Source organism: Dromaius novaehollandiae, chromosome Z (assembly GCF_036370855.1).
Source record: "Dromaius novaehollandiae isolate bDroNov1 chromosome Z, bDroNov1.hap1, whole genome shotgun sequence".
NCBI lineage: Eukaryota > Metazoa > Chordata > Aves > Casuariiformes > Dromaiidae > Dromaius > Dromaius novaehollandiae.
The window spans coordinates 55,713,078-55,727,980 of record NC_088132.1 but is presented as its reverse complement, the minus strand read 5'-3'; the positions used below and the strand labels follow the sequence as shown (position 1 = coordinate 55,727,980).

The following is a 14,903-nucleotide window of genomic DNA, read 5'->3' as shown; positions in this document are numbered from 1 at the left end:
ACATGCTGTGTTCTGTAAATAGAGATACTTTTGTTTTGTAGTAGAGAAGTCAATCAAGCTCCTATCTTGCTTACTGGAAATTTTTCCAGTGCTTCAGCAAGAACTCTGTACTATCAAGATAGGTCAATACTATTGCTAGTTTCCTCTCCAAGAGATATCCTACTGTTTTACTGGAAAAAAACTCAGGCACAGTCGTGGCCTGTAGTGTAAGTAAGTCTTGATTCATAATGCTGTATGATGTGTTTCAGACTTGTTAAGCATCCTTAGCCATGTAACTTTTATCTCTACACCTTTCTCCAAAACAGATACCATAAGTCCAAAGACAACAACCAGGGTTTAAACCTCAGAGAACAACCTCAGGTGACCAGTTAGGTGACTTAGAAGACTATTAATAAGCTTATGAAAGTTTTGGGGGCAGTAAATCAAATGGGGAACTGAAGTTTAAATGCTGAATGTTTAATGTTTAAATGCTTTGTGTTATATTGGACAGCAAGAGAAGTTTCTCCAACTGAATTATATTTCCTCTGTTTCTGCTACAGACCTACTTGAACCATCATACGTCTGAAATTTACCATGGTGCAGCATATGTCCATGTGCAGTCAGACAAGCTGCAGGAAGTCATTAGGTTTGTATAAGTCTAATAGACTATAGAAACCAAACAATGAACAAGAAGAGCCTGGAAGAGAGCAATGAGTTCAAGCTGGCGTCAACCCACGTATTCCTTCCCATCAACTAGGAATGCCCAGTGTTGTGACGGTTAGCATATTATAGAGATCCATAAGGAGAATCACATTTGTATTGTGATTCAACTGCATATTACAACAGCTATACTCTGCTAAGTATAATTTGTACCTGTATTATGTTTTAACTACATTGCTCACTCAGTCTGCTAAATCAAAGTCCCATGTAATTGTAAGGGCCCTGAGGGCACTAATGGGCCTTAATAGCAATGACTACCCTTCCCTGGGGCCTCCCTTACCCTGTCCAGGCCCAGGACCCCATTTCAGCCCAGCCCCAGGCTGTCAGTCCCTGCCCCACAATGCCACAGCAGTGTCAGTCTCCAGCCCTGCCACAGCCCTGTTCCTGCCCAGCCATGGGCCGCCCTGGCCCTGAGCTGCAGCCAACTGCTCAGCCTCAGCTCTGCCCAGGCTGTACCTGATCCTGGTTACCCTCACCAGACATGTTCCTGCCATGCAGACTGACTTCCTGGCTTCACCTCGAGCCTGTCTCATCACCATGAACCATGAGCCCTGGCTGGTACAGCCCCTGCCTTACCAGACAGATTATTGCTCTTGGCTTCCTGTCCCTTGGGGAGCAGTGGCCCTTGATCCCTGACAATAACTTCAATTAGGTAAACTTTGTACTAAACGTTAAACCTTCCATGTGTGGGGGTTATCTAAAAGAACCTGGTCAGAGAGCATTGGACTCTGACACCTCCTCTGCAAACTATTGCTGTGAACTTTATTCTAATGAACAGAGTAAGGCAAATACTACTTAGTTTTAACATGACACACAGAACATACCATGGTATAGAATATGTAGGGAGACCTCAGACATTTAAATAGAATATGCAGTAACTAATACACAGTTCTAATGATGATGCAGTACTGTGGTAAGCTAGTATGATACTTAACAGACAAAGCATTTCCAGTAAGTAGGAAATGAGTCTAGTACTACCTGTTTTATTTTTGTTTTTCTTCTGTTAGCCACTTAATTCTCCTAGGATTCTATTTGTACATGTATTGGTTTCCCTGGGATAGGCATATCTGTTTGCTCTGCCCACAGGCTTACCTGCTCGTATAGCAGCTACTGAACCCTGTAAGATACTACAGCCTGATATACTAGGGAAAAGCAAATTTGATTTTAGTTCACGTTAGAGCACAGTATATCAAAACTGTGTCTGTTGAGCTGTTCCTTCAGAAAGAGCACAACCATTCCTCAAACACAGATGACATTCCACAAGAGAGGAAGGACAAGAGAGCTGGGGCATCAGGAGCCCTCCTGTTATCCTAGGTAAGGCACTCTCTGTATGAATCAGAGTCCTTTACTACACAGGGATCTTCAGCATATCCTCATCTTTTTGCTGTCTTCCAAGTGCCCCTCAGTAGGCCTGTCTTTAAATCATGAAGCAAAAAGGAGGTGACCTAGCAGTTACCTGCTTCATAATCTCCAACTGTATTGGACTGACAGCCAGGTAGGATTAGATTACATCTGCACTTATAGGACCATCACCTTGGGGTAGTTTCTCTTTGTAGAATGCAGGTTAAAACATACCCTAAAGCTCTGCAGCAAACAGTGATTGCACATTACAAGCAGTTGCAGAAGTACTATATAGAAAATTAATCTTTTACAGATTTATCACCAAATCACTGTAATCTAGTGGACATAGCAACTGATTGCTGCAGAAGGGACAAGTTATCTCTAGTCATTTAAAGATTCTCAGGTTTTAAAAGGAACACACAGTGCTTCTGCCTTCCTATCTTCTACTGATTACATAAAATAAATACAATAGACAAAGCAACCATCTGAGGCACTTATTTTTCAAGTGTCTTTCTACTACTAGACAAGAGCATTGCCAATCCAAACAAAATACGAGAACACTATAAAAGAAGATTTCAAGAGAAATATTCTTTTCATTTGCATTCTGTTTTCAAGCCTTAAAATGTATTTGGATCGCATATGCAAACTGTATTTTGAAGCCACAAGAGTATTAAAGTAATTATTTTATATATATATATATATATATATAAATCTCAGAGTTAAAAATCTCACAAAATTTTAGGTCAGTCGCAATGATAACCATGAAAATTAGCACCTTCGAAAAATCCTTTCTTCTCAAGCTGCTAAGGGTAAACTTCAGGAGGGAGGGAATACTGTGATAATTCCCATCACCAGTTGTCTGCCAGAGACAAAGGCAGGTGCAGCAGCATCCTGCCACATCAATTGCAAATTAACTGCACCTTTCATAACCAAAATCTTCCATCAGCTTTACTGAAAACCCTGCCCATGCAGAAACAGTTACACTTTACTCACTAAACTTTTCCATGTGTTACTCTAAAAGGAGGGCCTTTTAAACCTTTTCCTTTATCATTACCTCCGCAAGAACTTAAAAAGCAAAAGCCTTCCGTAGCTGCATGATTTGTGACTACAACTCTGATTTGTACATTAACCTTTTTTAGTAATTATTTTTTCCCAAAGGAATGTCAAACCAATATGTTTGTTCATAAGAATAAGGACAGGCAGCTTGGCTAAGAGTAATAGGAGTATTATACCTTCCTTTCCCATGTTAAAAAATCCTCTGACTTTATTTTGAAGAGAGTACTGGAAAGGCTAGCTGTGTCCTTCTCAAATGTGTGAAAACATGAAGATACTAATTTAAAACCTATCTCCAAGAATCTTAGTTAAACAGACCTGTATATCAAAGAGTTCTTCAACTCCTAAAAGAAATTATTAGTTAAACCCACTAGTCCAGTAGTTAGTAGTCCAGCTAGTATTGTAGTTCTGCTTCATCTAATCTTATTTATGACTAGGTAAGAACAACAAGCATTGGCCACCTGAAGCATTAACTACATTAGTTATGAATATATTTTTACAATACATGAATGTTGGGGGGGGAAGGGCAAGGGGTTGCGGTGCTGTTAACAGCAATGCTGTGACCCTGTCACTTTTACATAAAAGAGATGTTAGAGAATTGCATTAAAATGGCCCTAATCCTTTCTCAGGAAGGATTCCTCTGGTTCTAAAGGGCCATAGGAATAGAGGCCAAATTTTCTTCCCATTGCCATATTCCTGTTCAGACAACTACACAAAGCCATGTGGGAAAATTCTTCCATAAAGAAGGATTCAGTGGCACGGCAATAATAAAATATAAGCATTCCATTTGTTTATATGCTGGGAAGACAGCAATCTTCCTTGGATGCACAAGTGCTTGGAACCATCAACACTTGCCTAATAGAGTAAGACTAACATGAGTTTGGTGGGACAAGGAAACAACATACCAGCTGTGCCACCAAAACAATCACTTTCTCCCTCAAATTTCCATGCATTGTCGCAGACAGCTGCACACTAAGACATTCTTTCCATAGGCCAGGAGAACTATCCTAATCATCCAGTGTGATACCTTGCATAGCAAAGGACACAGAATTTAGTTTCCACACAAAGCTGTGGTTTTGAAGACACTGTCCGCTATTTGTGATTAGTTTTGAGTCTTCACTTCACACAAAGTAACGTTACTGGTTTTCCAAAAATTTTAATAGGTTTAAACCATGCTGATCAGTTTACTCTGAAACGGAACTAACAGAGAAACCAATGCAGTGCTATGCTTTTTGCACTGACTCCTCACAGAGCAGAGTAATGCTTCTGGCCTGCAGCATGACACCTGCTAGGTCAATGGCTTTGCCCAGCTTAGAGGAACTTGCTCTTTGCAATATGTTCTTTGTCAGATATGTTCCAAGAGAACAGCAGTGCTGCCAACCCACAAGAATACAGCGGGTGAGCACGGAAAAATGAGCTCTCTGCCCAGCTCTCTCATAGTTGGATCTCGGTCCCTGGTCGCATTTCTGACTGTAACTCTATAAAAACAGAAGGCAACATATACATGTCAGTCTCTATTCTAATAGGTAAACAGTTTAAAACCATTTTGTCTTACATGCAGGGAAGGGAGAGAAATTACTACTTCTTTTATAGCCTATAGGAAATTCATACATTCTAAGTAAAATGTAATCTTTAAAAAGTGTATCAAGTATTAGCTGGTAAAGTTTTGGCAGGCTTGGAAAAAAACCCAAAACTAGTGATGCAAGTTATTAGTACTTCTCTCTTAAAGAAGTCACACATGGTATAGCAAAGATTTGAAGCTTAGCAAATGCAGCATTCGCAACCCACTCAGGTTGTTCATAACCCAGTGAAGCTTATATGCTTAGTCAAAAAATTCTAGTTAATAGGGTAATTATCTGCAAGAGACTTGCTGCAGTGAATATGAATAGCAGCTTTGTAACTCAGTAACTTTGAAGAATGAAAGGGAGTAGGAGATTACCAAACACAAAATAAGGTATTCAAACTGTCAAATATTAATACATAGGAAGACACCTGAGCATGAAGATTAGATAAAATTTTCTCTTGGCTATCACTGGAAATTTAATTTTCCAGCTCAAGCCTCTTTGAAGAATTTCCCCAAATGCTATTTATCAAAAGCATCTATTTTCTGTTATTCCCAGCGTAGATATTAACTAAACAGCAAAAATAACAAAACTTCTTATGAAAGAAAAAGAACTTCTTGTCCTGTTACAAAATTACAAGTTTGTTCTCCAAATTTAATACATGAATGCAATTCTGTACTTCAGCAACGTGACCTTGAATGTCATTGTTTGCTTCTGCGGCATTGAGAAAGCAACAATCTGAGTAGGAATATATAAAAGAGAAGTGACATTTTTAAATGTTTGAGATGTTTTAAAGAAAACTGCTTTATAAAGGTGAAAACTTGTTTCACCTATAGCCTGTTTTAGTGTTACTAAAGAGGCCTTGGTTATGAGGACCCGAGTCATATATTGTTCATTTTTGTTTTTTCTAAGTTTTGTTGCTATTTTTTTGTCTACTGGTTAAGTTCACTGCTAGGGATGTGTGCTTGCTTATTTTTACAAAGCAAGATTTATATTAAACATGCCACAAACAACATTACTGTAAGACTGTTCCATCCACATAAGTAAACCGATGCCTGCTTTTTAAAAAGTTCCATCATAAAGCCTCTGTTCAATATTTGAGGATGTGACTAGACTTTCGGTTCAGATTCCTAGTAAAATCTGAATGTTGTTTTTAATCAATTTAAAACACACATTTTAAATCCAGTAAAAAAGGCTGACGTAATTTATATTCAAACTCCCTTAGGATCTCCAGGTAGCACTGTTTTTCAGAATCAAAGCCAAGATCTGAACCTCTCAGTTAAGAGACAGTACCTCCATACACAGTGCACCTACATTACTGTCTTAGCTCAGATCAGAAATGTGGTTTTGAAGTGAATCTTCCAATTGTCCCCACTTGCATTGGTTGCAGTGGGAAGCAAAGTTGGTGTGCATGAACTGAATTTCTTTGGGATGAAACCAAACCGAAAATCTGTTCCAGGAGCATGTCTGATATGCTCCAACTGCTGACAGGGACTCAAGGGACAGAACAAATGAGTGAGTCACACCACCACAAGTTTTCCAGCACATAGCAAGCACTCAAGAGCCAGCAGAAGGCTCTCAAAACCTCAAGTGCTCATGCAACATCACGGAGCGCCTCTCATGTTGCATAACACCTTCCTATTGGCTGTGATCTACTGGCCCTCTCTGGGCTGCTCAATTTCTCCATCCTCATCCACACAGTCGATAGTAATATCAACTCCTCCAACTCAGTAGATCAAGTAGAGTGCTGACGATCCAGCATGGTGTCACATTGGGATTCAAGGACACTGCTTGTAAATCTGTGCTGTGAGAAGTCCAAAAACTTCCTTGCAGGCAAGATTACTACCTTGTGGCTGTAGCACGAGATTACAAATCTCATGAGATGAGCAGTATCAAATCAAATTTAAGATGAAGGTTGCCTTTAGCAAAACCTCAGACAACAATCAGCCTCAAAAGCTTACCCTTGAGGACACTTTGAGGCAGAAAGAGATTATTGAACAAGGCTCTATTCAATGGACTGTGGCAACTGTTTTCTATCCTTTCTGTTCTCATTTCTAACACCAATACTCTGCTCAGCCCTCCCTGTCCCCTACCAAAATACCTACCATGTCTAGCTGCTCTGCCTTCCCCTGGTCAACAAGGTCCCAAGTGAGACAGTCTCCCACAGTATGCTGTTGAACAAGGCATGAAGGTAACCTACCAGTGGACTTTGATGGCCACCTTATTCAGAGCTCACCTTCCTCTGCTTTTCAAGGTACCTGAGGCAGAAATAAGCTTATGCCAGTACTTCCCACTACTGTGGAGAAAACTGTGCTTGAGAACCTGGGAGCTGTGGGCAAGAGGGCCATAAGCAATAGACAGCTGCACTGCAGGTGTTCAGCAACTGGCAGGCTTACTTCTCTCTTCTTGGCAGAATAAAGGTATGAATTCTGAAGTGATGTCTGACACTGGCAGAGCTGTAGTGCAGACTTGTGGCAGATGGCCTCAGTTGTGCACCTTCACATCTACTACATTCACTTCTTATTCTCCAGAATCCCCAGAGCAATGAGATCCTACCAGCCTGAGCTCATCTCCTGTGCCTCTTATCAACAGAGCATCTGCAGTGGTGAAGACTCCAAAAATGGCATTATCCCCATCTTTCTACTCAGTCCTTGAGAAGTCTGCAGCAGTCTGTAACAGCCAGTCAAGGGAGTCCTCCCAAAGTATGTGCCATGAGCATATGCATAAGCTTGCTGTTCCTTCTCCATTGCACTCTTGTGTGGCCACACTCAAATGCAGAAGAGGATTTACTCAGCAAGCACCACAGTATTACTTCTGAATGAGAAGGAACAGAAGCAAGCCAGGTACAGGATCAGGAATAGAAAAGGCATGATGGTGGTTGGGGTAGGGACCATCACCTCCAGGAGACAGATGAAAGTAAAGTATGATGCTTTCCAGTGACCTGCTTTCCTCATCAAAGTTTGTCCTCATAAAGCTCTCCCTGGTTCAAAGGATTTGAACTTTGGGTTCAAACCCTCAAAGTGCTAACAGTGAAAATGTCACGTACTCAGCACTACCTGTTTCAAACCACTCCTGTTGCACCTACTTGCTAAAGTAGTTAGAGCCACTTTCTCCATAACAGGCTTACACCAAATAAACAGTCTGTACTGAACCTTTAAGCCATACAAAGTAGTAAGATCAAAATATGGCTTTAAAATCAAATACCTACTATTACTGAATAAAATGATTCACTTCAGTTACCAATTGATATTTTACTTCCCACACATTACTACATGGCTTAATGGTAATATTCCAGTAATCCTTTGTGCATCTTTAATACAGACACTAAAAATATTATCTGCAGTTTTGATAAAGGTGTACAGCTTCCATCAAACCCTTTTAATTAAGATCATAATGCTAGTTTAAATGCAAGAATCTGTACAAAACTGTCATATTTCTCCCTGGTGAATTACAAACTCCTTTGAAACATCTTGATTAGAAGCTTGAAAGAAGGAAAACCGTTCAAATTTTAAGTCAGATTCCTTATGCTGACCAGCACAGCAATACATTGCAAAAATTCTCTTGATCAAGACTGCATATTTATAATCTTTCTAAGTACTGGTGAATAATGGTCGTAAAAATGGCATTGTTTTCTATGAAATACCAGCTGATACAGGAGACAATAGTGAAATTAGAAACCTACGATACAGAATTTCCTGTAAGAACAAGCAAGAATTACTAGTCTTTGTAGCACTAGATGACTATACAGGCATAAGAGGTAATTGCTTCTGCTCTCACCGTGTATCCTGCAGAATTGTAGGCAGAAGCCAGATCTGATCTCTTGCTGCTGTTGGGCAGTTATGCCTAATCTGAAGAGAATCTGCCTCCAAAAATAAGTCTGCCACTTGCTACCAGGAAGCAGACATTTTAGTGGTTAAGAATGAAGTGTAGGGTGTTTTTTTAATGATAATACTTGATTATAGAGTGAATGCATTTGGACATCAAATACATGGCGAGAAGACTTCACCACATGTAAAAGTGATTATAAGACTACAAATTAAAAAAAGAAAGGTAGAGGAACTGTTGTTTTATAGGCTATTTGCATCTGCATCATATTTTTTTTTACAGCCTTAGTAATACCTAGTTACCTTTGGTTTTTTACTGTAAAAGACATATTCCCTAGGTTACAGAAAAGAGATTCGTGAAACATACCTCTCTGCAAGGCATAAACTGCAAAGGCAAGAAATATCAGAACACGTATTCTACCACTCCATGTACAAAAAATATTACTAGCCTAATTTGCTGCCAGGAGCATGATGGTATTTTGATCACAGCCCTGTAGTTCAAGTGCTAAACAAGAAGTGGAATATATTTTCAGCATACCTGGAATGGCTAAAGGACAGCAACAGGACAGCCTTTTCCCTTACCACTGATAAAGGGTATGCTTTATAATTTTTTAAATTAAGATATTTTTATTAGGAGAAAGAATGCTTATGGTCTTCCATATTCCACGTTCTCCTGATTGACATGATAGGAACTAGGGGCAATTGCCATCATATTTAATGTGGTATTGTTTGACAACAAAAGGAAATTATATGAGAACATACGCATGAAGACAAAATTAACTAAGTGTTAAATGGCAGTACCTGGAGTGCGTAAGGCTGAAAGGATGACCCTAAGGAAGTGAATGGAGGCAATGAGAGATGACTAAACTTTGTATATATACACAAGAGGAAGACAAGAAGAAGGGATTGAGGGAGGAGAGAAAGAAGGTTGAGGAAACACAGGGTTGGGAAAAGAGAGTTTTTATAATACTCTTCATGGTTGAATAGCTAATAGCTTAGCTAAGAAAAGGAGGAGTGTTGCATTTGTGGGGAATCCCAAAGGCAAAAAGGACTGCTTATACAGGGCTTTGAGTGTGCAAAGATGCTCCTAAGAAGGAGGTGGCACATGCTGTCTTTTTGGCATATGAATGGAAACTAGAAACACTGGGACAGCCTGGATAACAAGCAAAACCTGAGGAGTGGGAACAGCAGGGACGTCTGGTTCCTGGATATGAAAAAGCAGAGTCAGTTCTACATTTTGTCTTGTGATTATCTCCTCCCATTGCTGACACCATTACCTGCCTGGTTCTCCAAATCCTCTTTTCCTACTTGTATACCTGTATAAAGCGTCATACTTTGGCTCAAATGTTGGACGATTTTTCCTTATGTCCACATCCTCTGCAGAGCCAATCTATTGCCTTAGTAAACTAAACGTAACAATATATGTAAAAGTAAGCTAGCAATTTAGATATTTAAGAAAAGCTCTCAAAAGCATCACGACTGTAAGATACTTGATGGTTAGCAAGAGCTACATTTGGTTACCTGGATAGATATTTTTAACTTGCCAATAGGAATCTTATTCTCCAAGACTTGACCTATTGGTATCACTGGAGTTTCCTGGGTCATAATGAGGGAAAAGCTTGTTCCTGAACTTCCTGAAGCAGGAGTAACAGGAACTCAAGCCATCCTTCTCCCATCTGCAGAAAATGAGTAATTTAAGAGTATTCACTCTAAATGTACCTTATAAACTGAAGTGCCTCCGACAATCCAAACCATGTCTACTTTACTTTTTAATTCTGGTGAATCCAGAAGAGCTAAAGCATCATCCAGACTTTTGGAAAGATAATGTGCTCCCTTTGGGGTTTCCCTAGAAAAACAAAGTTTTATTACTTAACTTAAAGGACATTCATCATGATAATCAATACAAATCTAGACATACAATGTATTTTGCTGAATTTACAAGTGACTAAATCTTTCACATTAGTTTACTATTTTGAAATGCCTATTATTGCTAAATCATTTTAGAATTCTCACCTGACTGCAGTATGCTTAATAAATCAGAATTCAATCATAAATGTGACTTAAAAAGCATTATAAGTTATAGATCTGAAGTTTTGTATCAGATGGGAAAAAAAAGCATAAGTGAAGAACTTAAATATCTATATATCTAACCAAATATGGACTTCTACCCAATTCTAAAGCATTAATATTTTCCCAATAAAACTTGTCAAAAAAAAGCCCCTTATGCTCCACACCTCATATTCAGCCAAAAACCCCACCAAAGCTTTCCAAAGCAATAAACCACTAGAAGCAAACATTTCTATTTAAGAATGTTTGGATGATTGTGGGTGATGCATTCAAGAAGAAAGCTCTGAAAAAGGACATGTTCTTTTCCCTTAAATGCTAATAAAAGTAAGCCTCAAGAAAAGTGAATAATGAAGTCAGTAACCAGAAACTAGAGCAATAGAATTAAATACATGAGTCATAAGGACTAATGACATGATGGTTTCTATGTAGATCCAGGACTAGTATTTATTTTATGCATAGAAGAATAAAGTAACAATATCATGCAGAAACAACAGGAGAGATTTTCTAAACAGATATAAAAATACTACATTTAGAATTACTTTATAAAGTCATGCTGTTTTTTGGTTTAGATTTGTTATTTGTTTTACAGACTCATAACTCTTCAGATACATACTTGAGCTCTCTGCTGAGCACTATATTAATTCTGTCTTTTAAAGGACGATTCTTCTCAGGAATGGAAAACCAGGTATTTTTACCCATTATCAGTGCATTCTGTTTACCTGAGTAAGAGAGAAAACATTTATTTAAAGAGAATTTCTTCTCTGTATTAAACTTGCTTTGGTAGTTTAGTGACATCTACTGGACTTTACCTCCTCCTTCTGAGCTCAATTTCAGTAGTTAGCAAAAGAACAAGTTTAGGCTCTGATTCTGAAGTTATTCACATGCATAGAAGAACATGTTTGTGCCTAAAGCCTTCGTAGGCAGCTAACACCAAACCAAAGTAGTCTTATGCACAGCTGTAAACTTTCAATTGAAAGAGCATCAACAAGTTATGTTACATGTAGTATACTGCCCTTGGCTCAGCTATGTCTATGGGGACAAATTCATGCCAGTGTGTGAGACCAACTCACATCCTCAAAGTCGTTCTCACAATGTGAATAAATATTCTTGTTCTCTGCATAAATCCCAAAGCAGCATGGAATAGTCTATTTTGTGTTTGTATGTTTTATCATTCTAGTTACGTGATCAGGAATAATTGCCACAGCTGTAAGGACAACTTTTAGAAGAAAAATCAGCTGAATTTAATCCAAAAACAGAGGTGTAACAGATGTTCAAACATATTCTAGAATTCACCCATAAATATTATTTGTGATCAACATTCATAAGCTCATTATTTCTCATATATATCCTATCAAGAAGGTTATCAGCATTTCCCTTTATGAGCAGATAGAGTAGCCAGAGAAACGAACATGGAGAGTGAGAGACTCATACAAGGTAACACAGAAAGTTTCTTAATGCAGTAGAAGGGATTTTGGAAAGAATGAGATTTGTTCACAGCTAACTCTTCCTGCTTTGGTCTGAGAGGTCTTTTCTGGTTTGGTTTGAGAGATGCTGAATCTATTATATCACACCAGAGAACTGATGTTTCAAATGTGTATGAGAACTGCCTAAACGCCTTTTCCTGTAGATAGTGTGCTCTATTCCTAAGCTTCTCTTTCCAAGAGATTTACCGCACTGTCAGTTCAGATACATTAGCACAGACCAGTGGCATCACTGTCAAAGACGAGGCACAAACTGTTTAGGAAAGTATGCTTTCTCTTACTGAAGATCCATACTGGGATGCATACTGGATCAGAACAAAGGTCCATTTAGACGAATATCTATTTTTTCAGCAGTGGCCACAGCAGTTATGCAAGCAGATCAAAAGCAGGATCAAGTGATGCTTCTCCACTGTATTCTTCCCACTTTCAAAAATCTGTGACTGGGACTTTTTTGAGCCAAATGTGGCAGCCCTGCTGTTAAGTTTCATGGAAGCATAATCCATCAAGAGCTCTGGTTATGAAGCAGCTTCACTGTTTGGCATCTAACATCATAGCTTATCAAAAGATTTGCATGCAGGATAGAGTAAACTTTTTATTATTTATATTTAAAACATCTGTTGTTGGTTATGGGTTATTTGTGTCATAAAATGGAATTTGTAGACATATACATTTGTGTTCTGCTTTTTTTGTACACTAGGTTTCAGTGGGCTGAGTTAAGTCTCCAAAACACAATTAACATCCTTCACTTAAGGCTATTGTTAAAATGAGATTAAACATATAGAATAGGAATATAGAACAGACCTCCAAAGCAGAACATAGGAATGTCCCTTGATCAAAACAACAATGCACGTTAGGCTGCTCAGAAATCTTAGTGAACAGGTGAGTTTTGCTAGATGGTGTTTGAGCAGGGGATTTGAAAAAAAATAAATAAAAGAAGAAGAAAAGAGTAACCACACTGGAAAACAGAGAAGCAGCAGAAAGCTGAGGATAAACCATCCTGGCCATGATGGCTATGACTGCACCAGATGCAATATGTCAGTCAGGGAGGTCCTACTCCTCCTCTCCCAGTGCCCCCTTCCCTGGCTGCCTGCTCCCACCACGTACTTGTGCTGGCAGTCCCAAGGGAGGCCCAGACAGTAGTCTGCTGGGTTACAGAATTAAAACAGCTTAGTGAAGAGTCAAACAAACAGGAAAGCCAGGGCAAAAGAGGAATAGGGCAAGGCAGCAAGATGTGTCTGTTCTGCAGTGGAAAGCACCCAGTCAGATCAAATTAGCTGACCCATCCCATCTCTTGCATTCCTGCTTGCTTATGCTGATTCCCATGATTTTTTTTGATGCTGCAGTAATAGGTTTTATTTCACCAAATCAATAGAAACTATGACATTACTTTGTTGCAAAGGTCTCATTAAGCCTGCAAGTTAGTGGTGCATACAATCAGCATGGCTAGGGTTTTTTTTGTTGGCCAATACAGCACACTTGGATGGCTCAGCACCCAGACAAACACACCAAACTTGTCACAAGAGCCAGAGGGGGGAATGAACGGCCAAGCATGAAGTACACAAAGCAGTTAGATAAGCTAGCACAGACTGAAAAAAACTGTTAATAAACCAACACACAAAAAAATAACAACTTTGTAACTTGTTCAGTTGGAGTTGCAGGTAGAGATGCTGTTTTCTTGTCCCTCGGGAGACAGAACTTTGAAATTCTGTTTGTTTGCAAAGTAATTGCAGCAAAGAAACATCTGATTCATCTCCAACTTCTTCCTCTAACTTAGACTGGCAGATTATGTATTTATAAAGGGGTTAAATACTTTTTGGACCTTCAGTAAAAAAAAAAAATCCTTTGTCTGATTTATATAAAAATACAAATGCTTTTGTTTAAAACATGAAATATTAAAACAAGAAATAGCAATACATTATATAATTCCAAGTCTTCTCCTACTAATGAGCAAACAGAAAGGGCTAGGCAACGTTTTGAGGTTGATGAGGCTTGGGAGGGGGAGACGGGCAGTCGGCCTGGGGAAGCAGGACTTTGAAGTTTTGGAAAAAGAAAGTTACAGATCTTTTCTGTGACCGATACAATATGAACTAATTTTAATAGGGGCATATTAAGGCAACAAATACAACATTACCTTCCACGTGGGATGTGCTAGTCATTCTCTGGAAATACTTAAACTCATTCCTAAAAACAAAACACGAAAGAAAACCACATTACAACATCATTTATGAATAATTTTTATTTCTCTAGTTGTAAAAAACCATAACGTAAGCGCTGCCGGCGCCCCGGGAAGGGAAGCTCGCTGGGGCCAGCGCGGCCCGGCTCGGTGCCATGTCTGAAACGTGACCTTTCGGCCCCGAATCTGCAGGGGAAAATTCCCCGGGCCTGAGCCCGCCGGCAGCCCCTGCACCCCGGCCGCCGCTCCCGGTTCGGACCCCGCCAACGGTCGCGGCGGGAGCTTTCCCGCCCTGTCCGCCCCCCGCCCAAGACTACAAGTCCCTGCGCGCAACGCGCGGTCCCTACGCCGCCCGCCGGCGGGCAACACGCAGCGTTGCACGCTGGGAGTTGTAGTTCTCCTGATTCCGCGGCGCCCCGCGCCGGCCGCGCCTCCGGCAGGCCCGCAGTACCTCAGCGGGGGCCAGGGGAGGCTCCCGTCCTTCCCGATGCCCATGTTCTGGCACACGGCCACGATGGAGTTGAGTGAGCGCACCATGGCGGCTGCTGCCCCACACTTCGGAGTTAGCGGCGCGGGCGGGCCTGGGGCGGGGCGGCCCGCGGGGGCGGGGGATCATGGGTCAGGTGCCGGTACGCCGCGCCTGCCGCTACCGAGCCGCTGGGGGTGCGAGGACGCCTTCCCCGCTCCGCCCCGCCCCGCCCCG

General features: G+C 40.4%; 1 protein-coding gene and 1 long non-coding RNA gene across 5 annotated transcripts in view; one reads left to right on the top strand and one right to left on the bottom strand.

Moving 5' to 3' along the window:
- LOC135324951 (uncharacterized) overlaps nt 1–8,792 on the top strand; it is a 23,559-nt gene extending 14,767 nt beyond the window's left edge. The window contains exons 5-6 of one of the 3 annotated variants that reach the window (XR_010386173.1): nt 540–625; nt 7,187–8,792. This is a non-coding gene — a long non-coding RNA (uncharacterized LOC135324951). Of the gene's footprint in view, nt 1–539; nt 981–7,186 lie in introns of those variants that run through there. The other 2 variants (XR_010386171.1, XR_010386172.1) reach the window with 2 other exon arrangements.
- The window catches only part of LOC135324949 (dihydrofolate reductase), a 19,964-nt gene extending 5,061 nt beyond the window's left edge, over nt 1–14,903 (bottom strand). The window contains exons 1-4 of one of the 2 annotated variants that reach the window (XM_064502132.1): nt 14,652–14,903; nt 14,159–14,208; nt 11,160–11,265; nt 10,199–10,325 (exon numbers count right to left, since the gene is read on the bottom strand). In XM_064502132.1, the coding sequence (XP_064358202.1) occupies nt 10,199–10,325; nt 11,160–11,265; nt 14,159–14,208; nt 14,652–14,737 (369 nt within the window). In that variant the 5' untranslated portion in view covers nt 14,738–14,903. The remainder of the gene's footprint in view (nt 1–10,198; nt 10,326–11,159; nt 11,266–14,158; nt 14,209–14,651) is intronic. The other variant, XM_064502131.1, reaches the window with a different exon arrangement.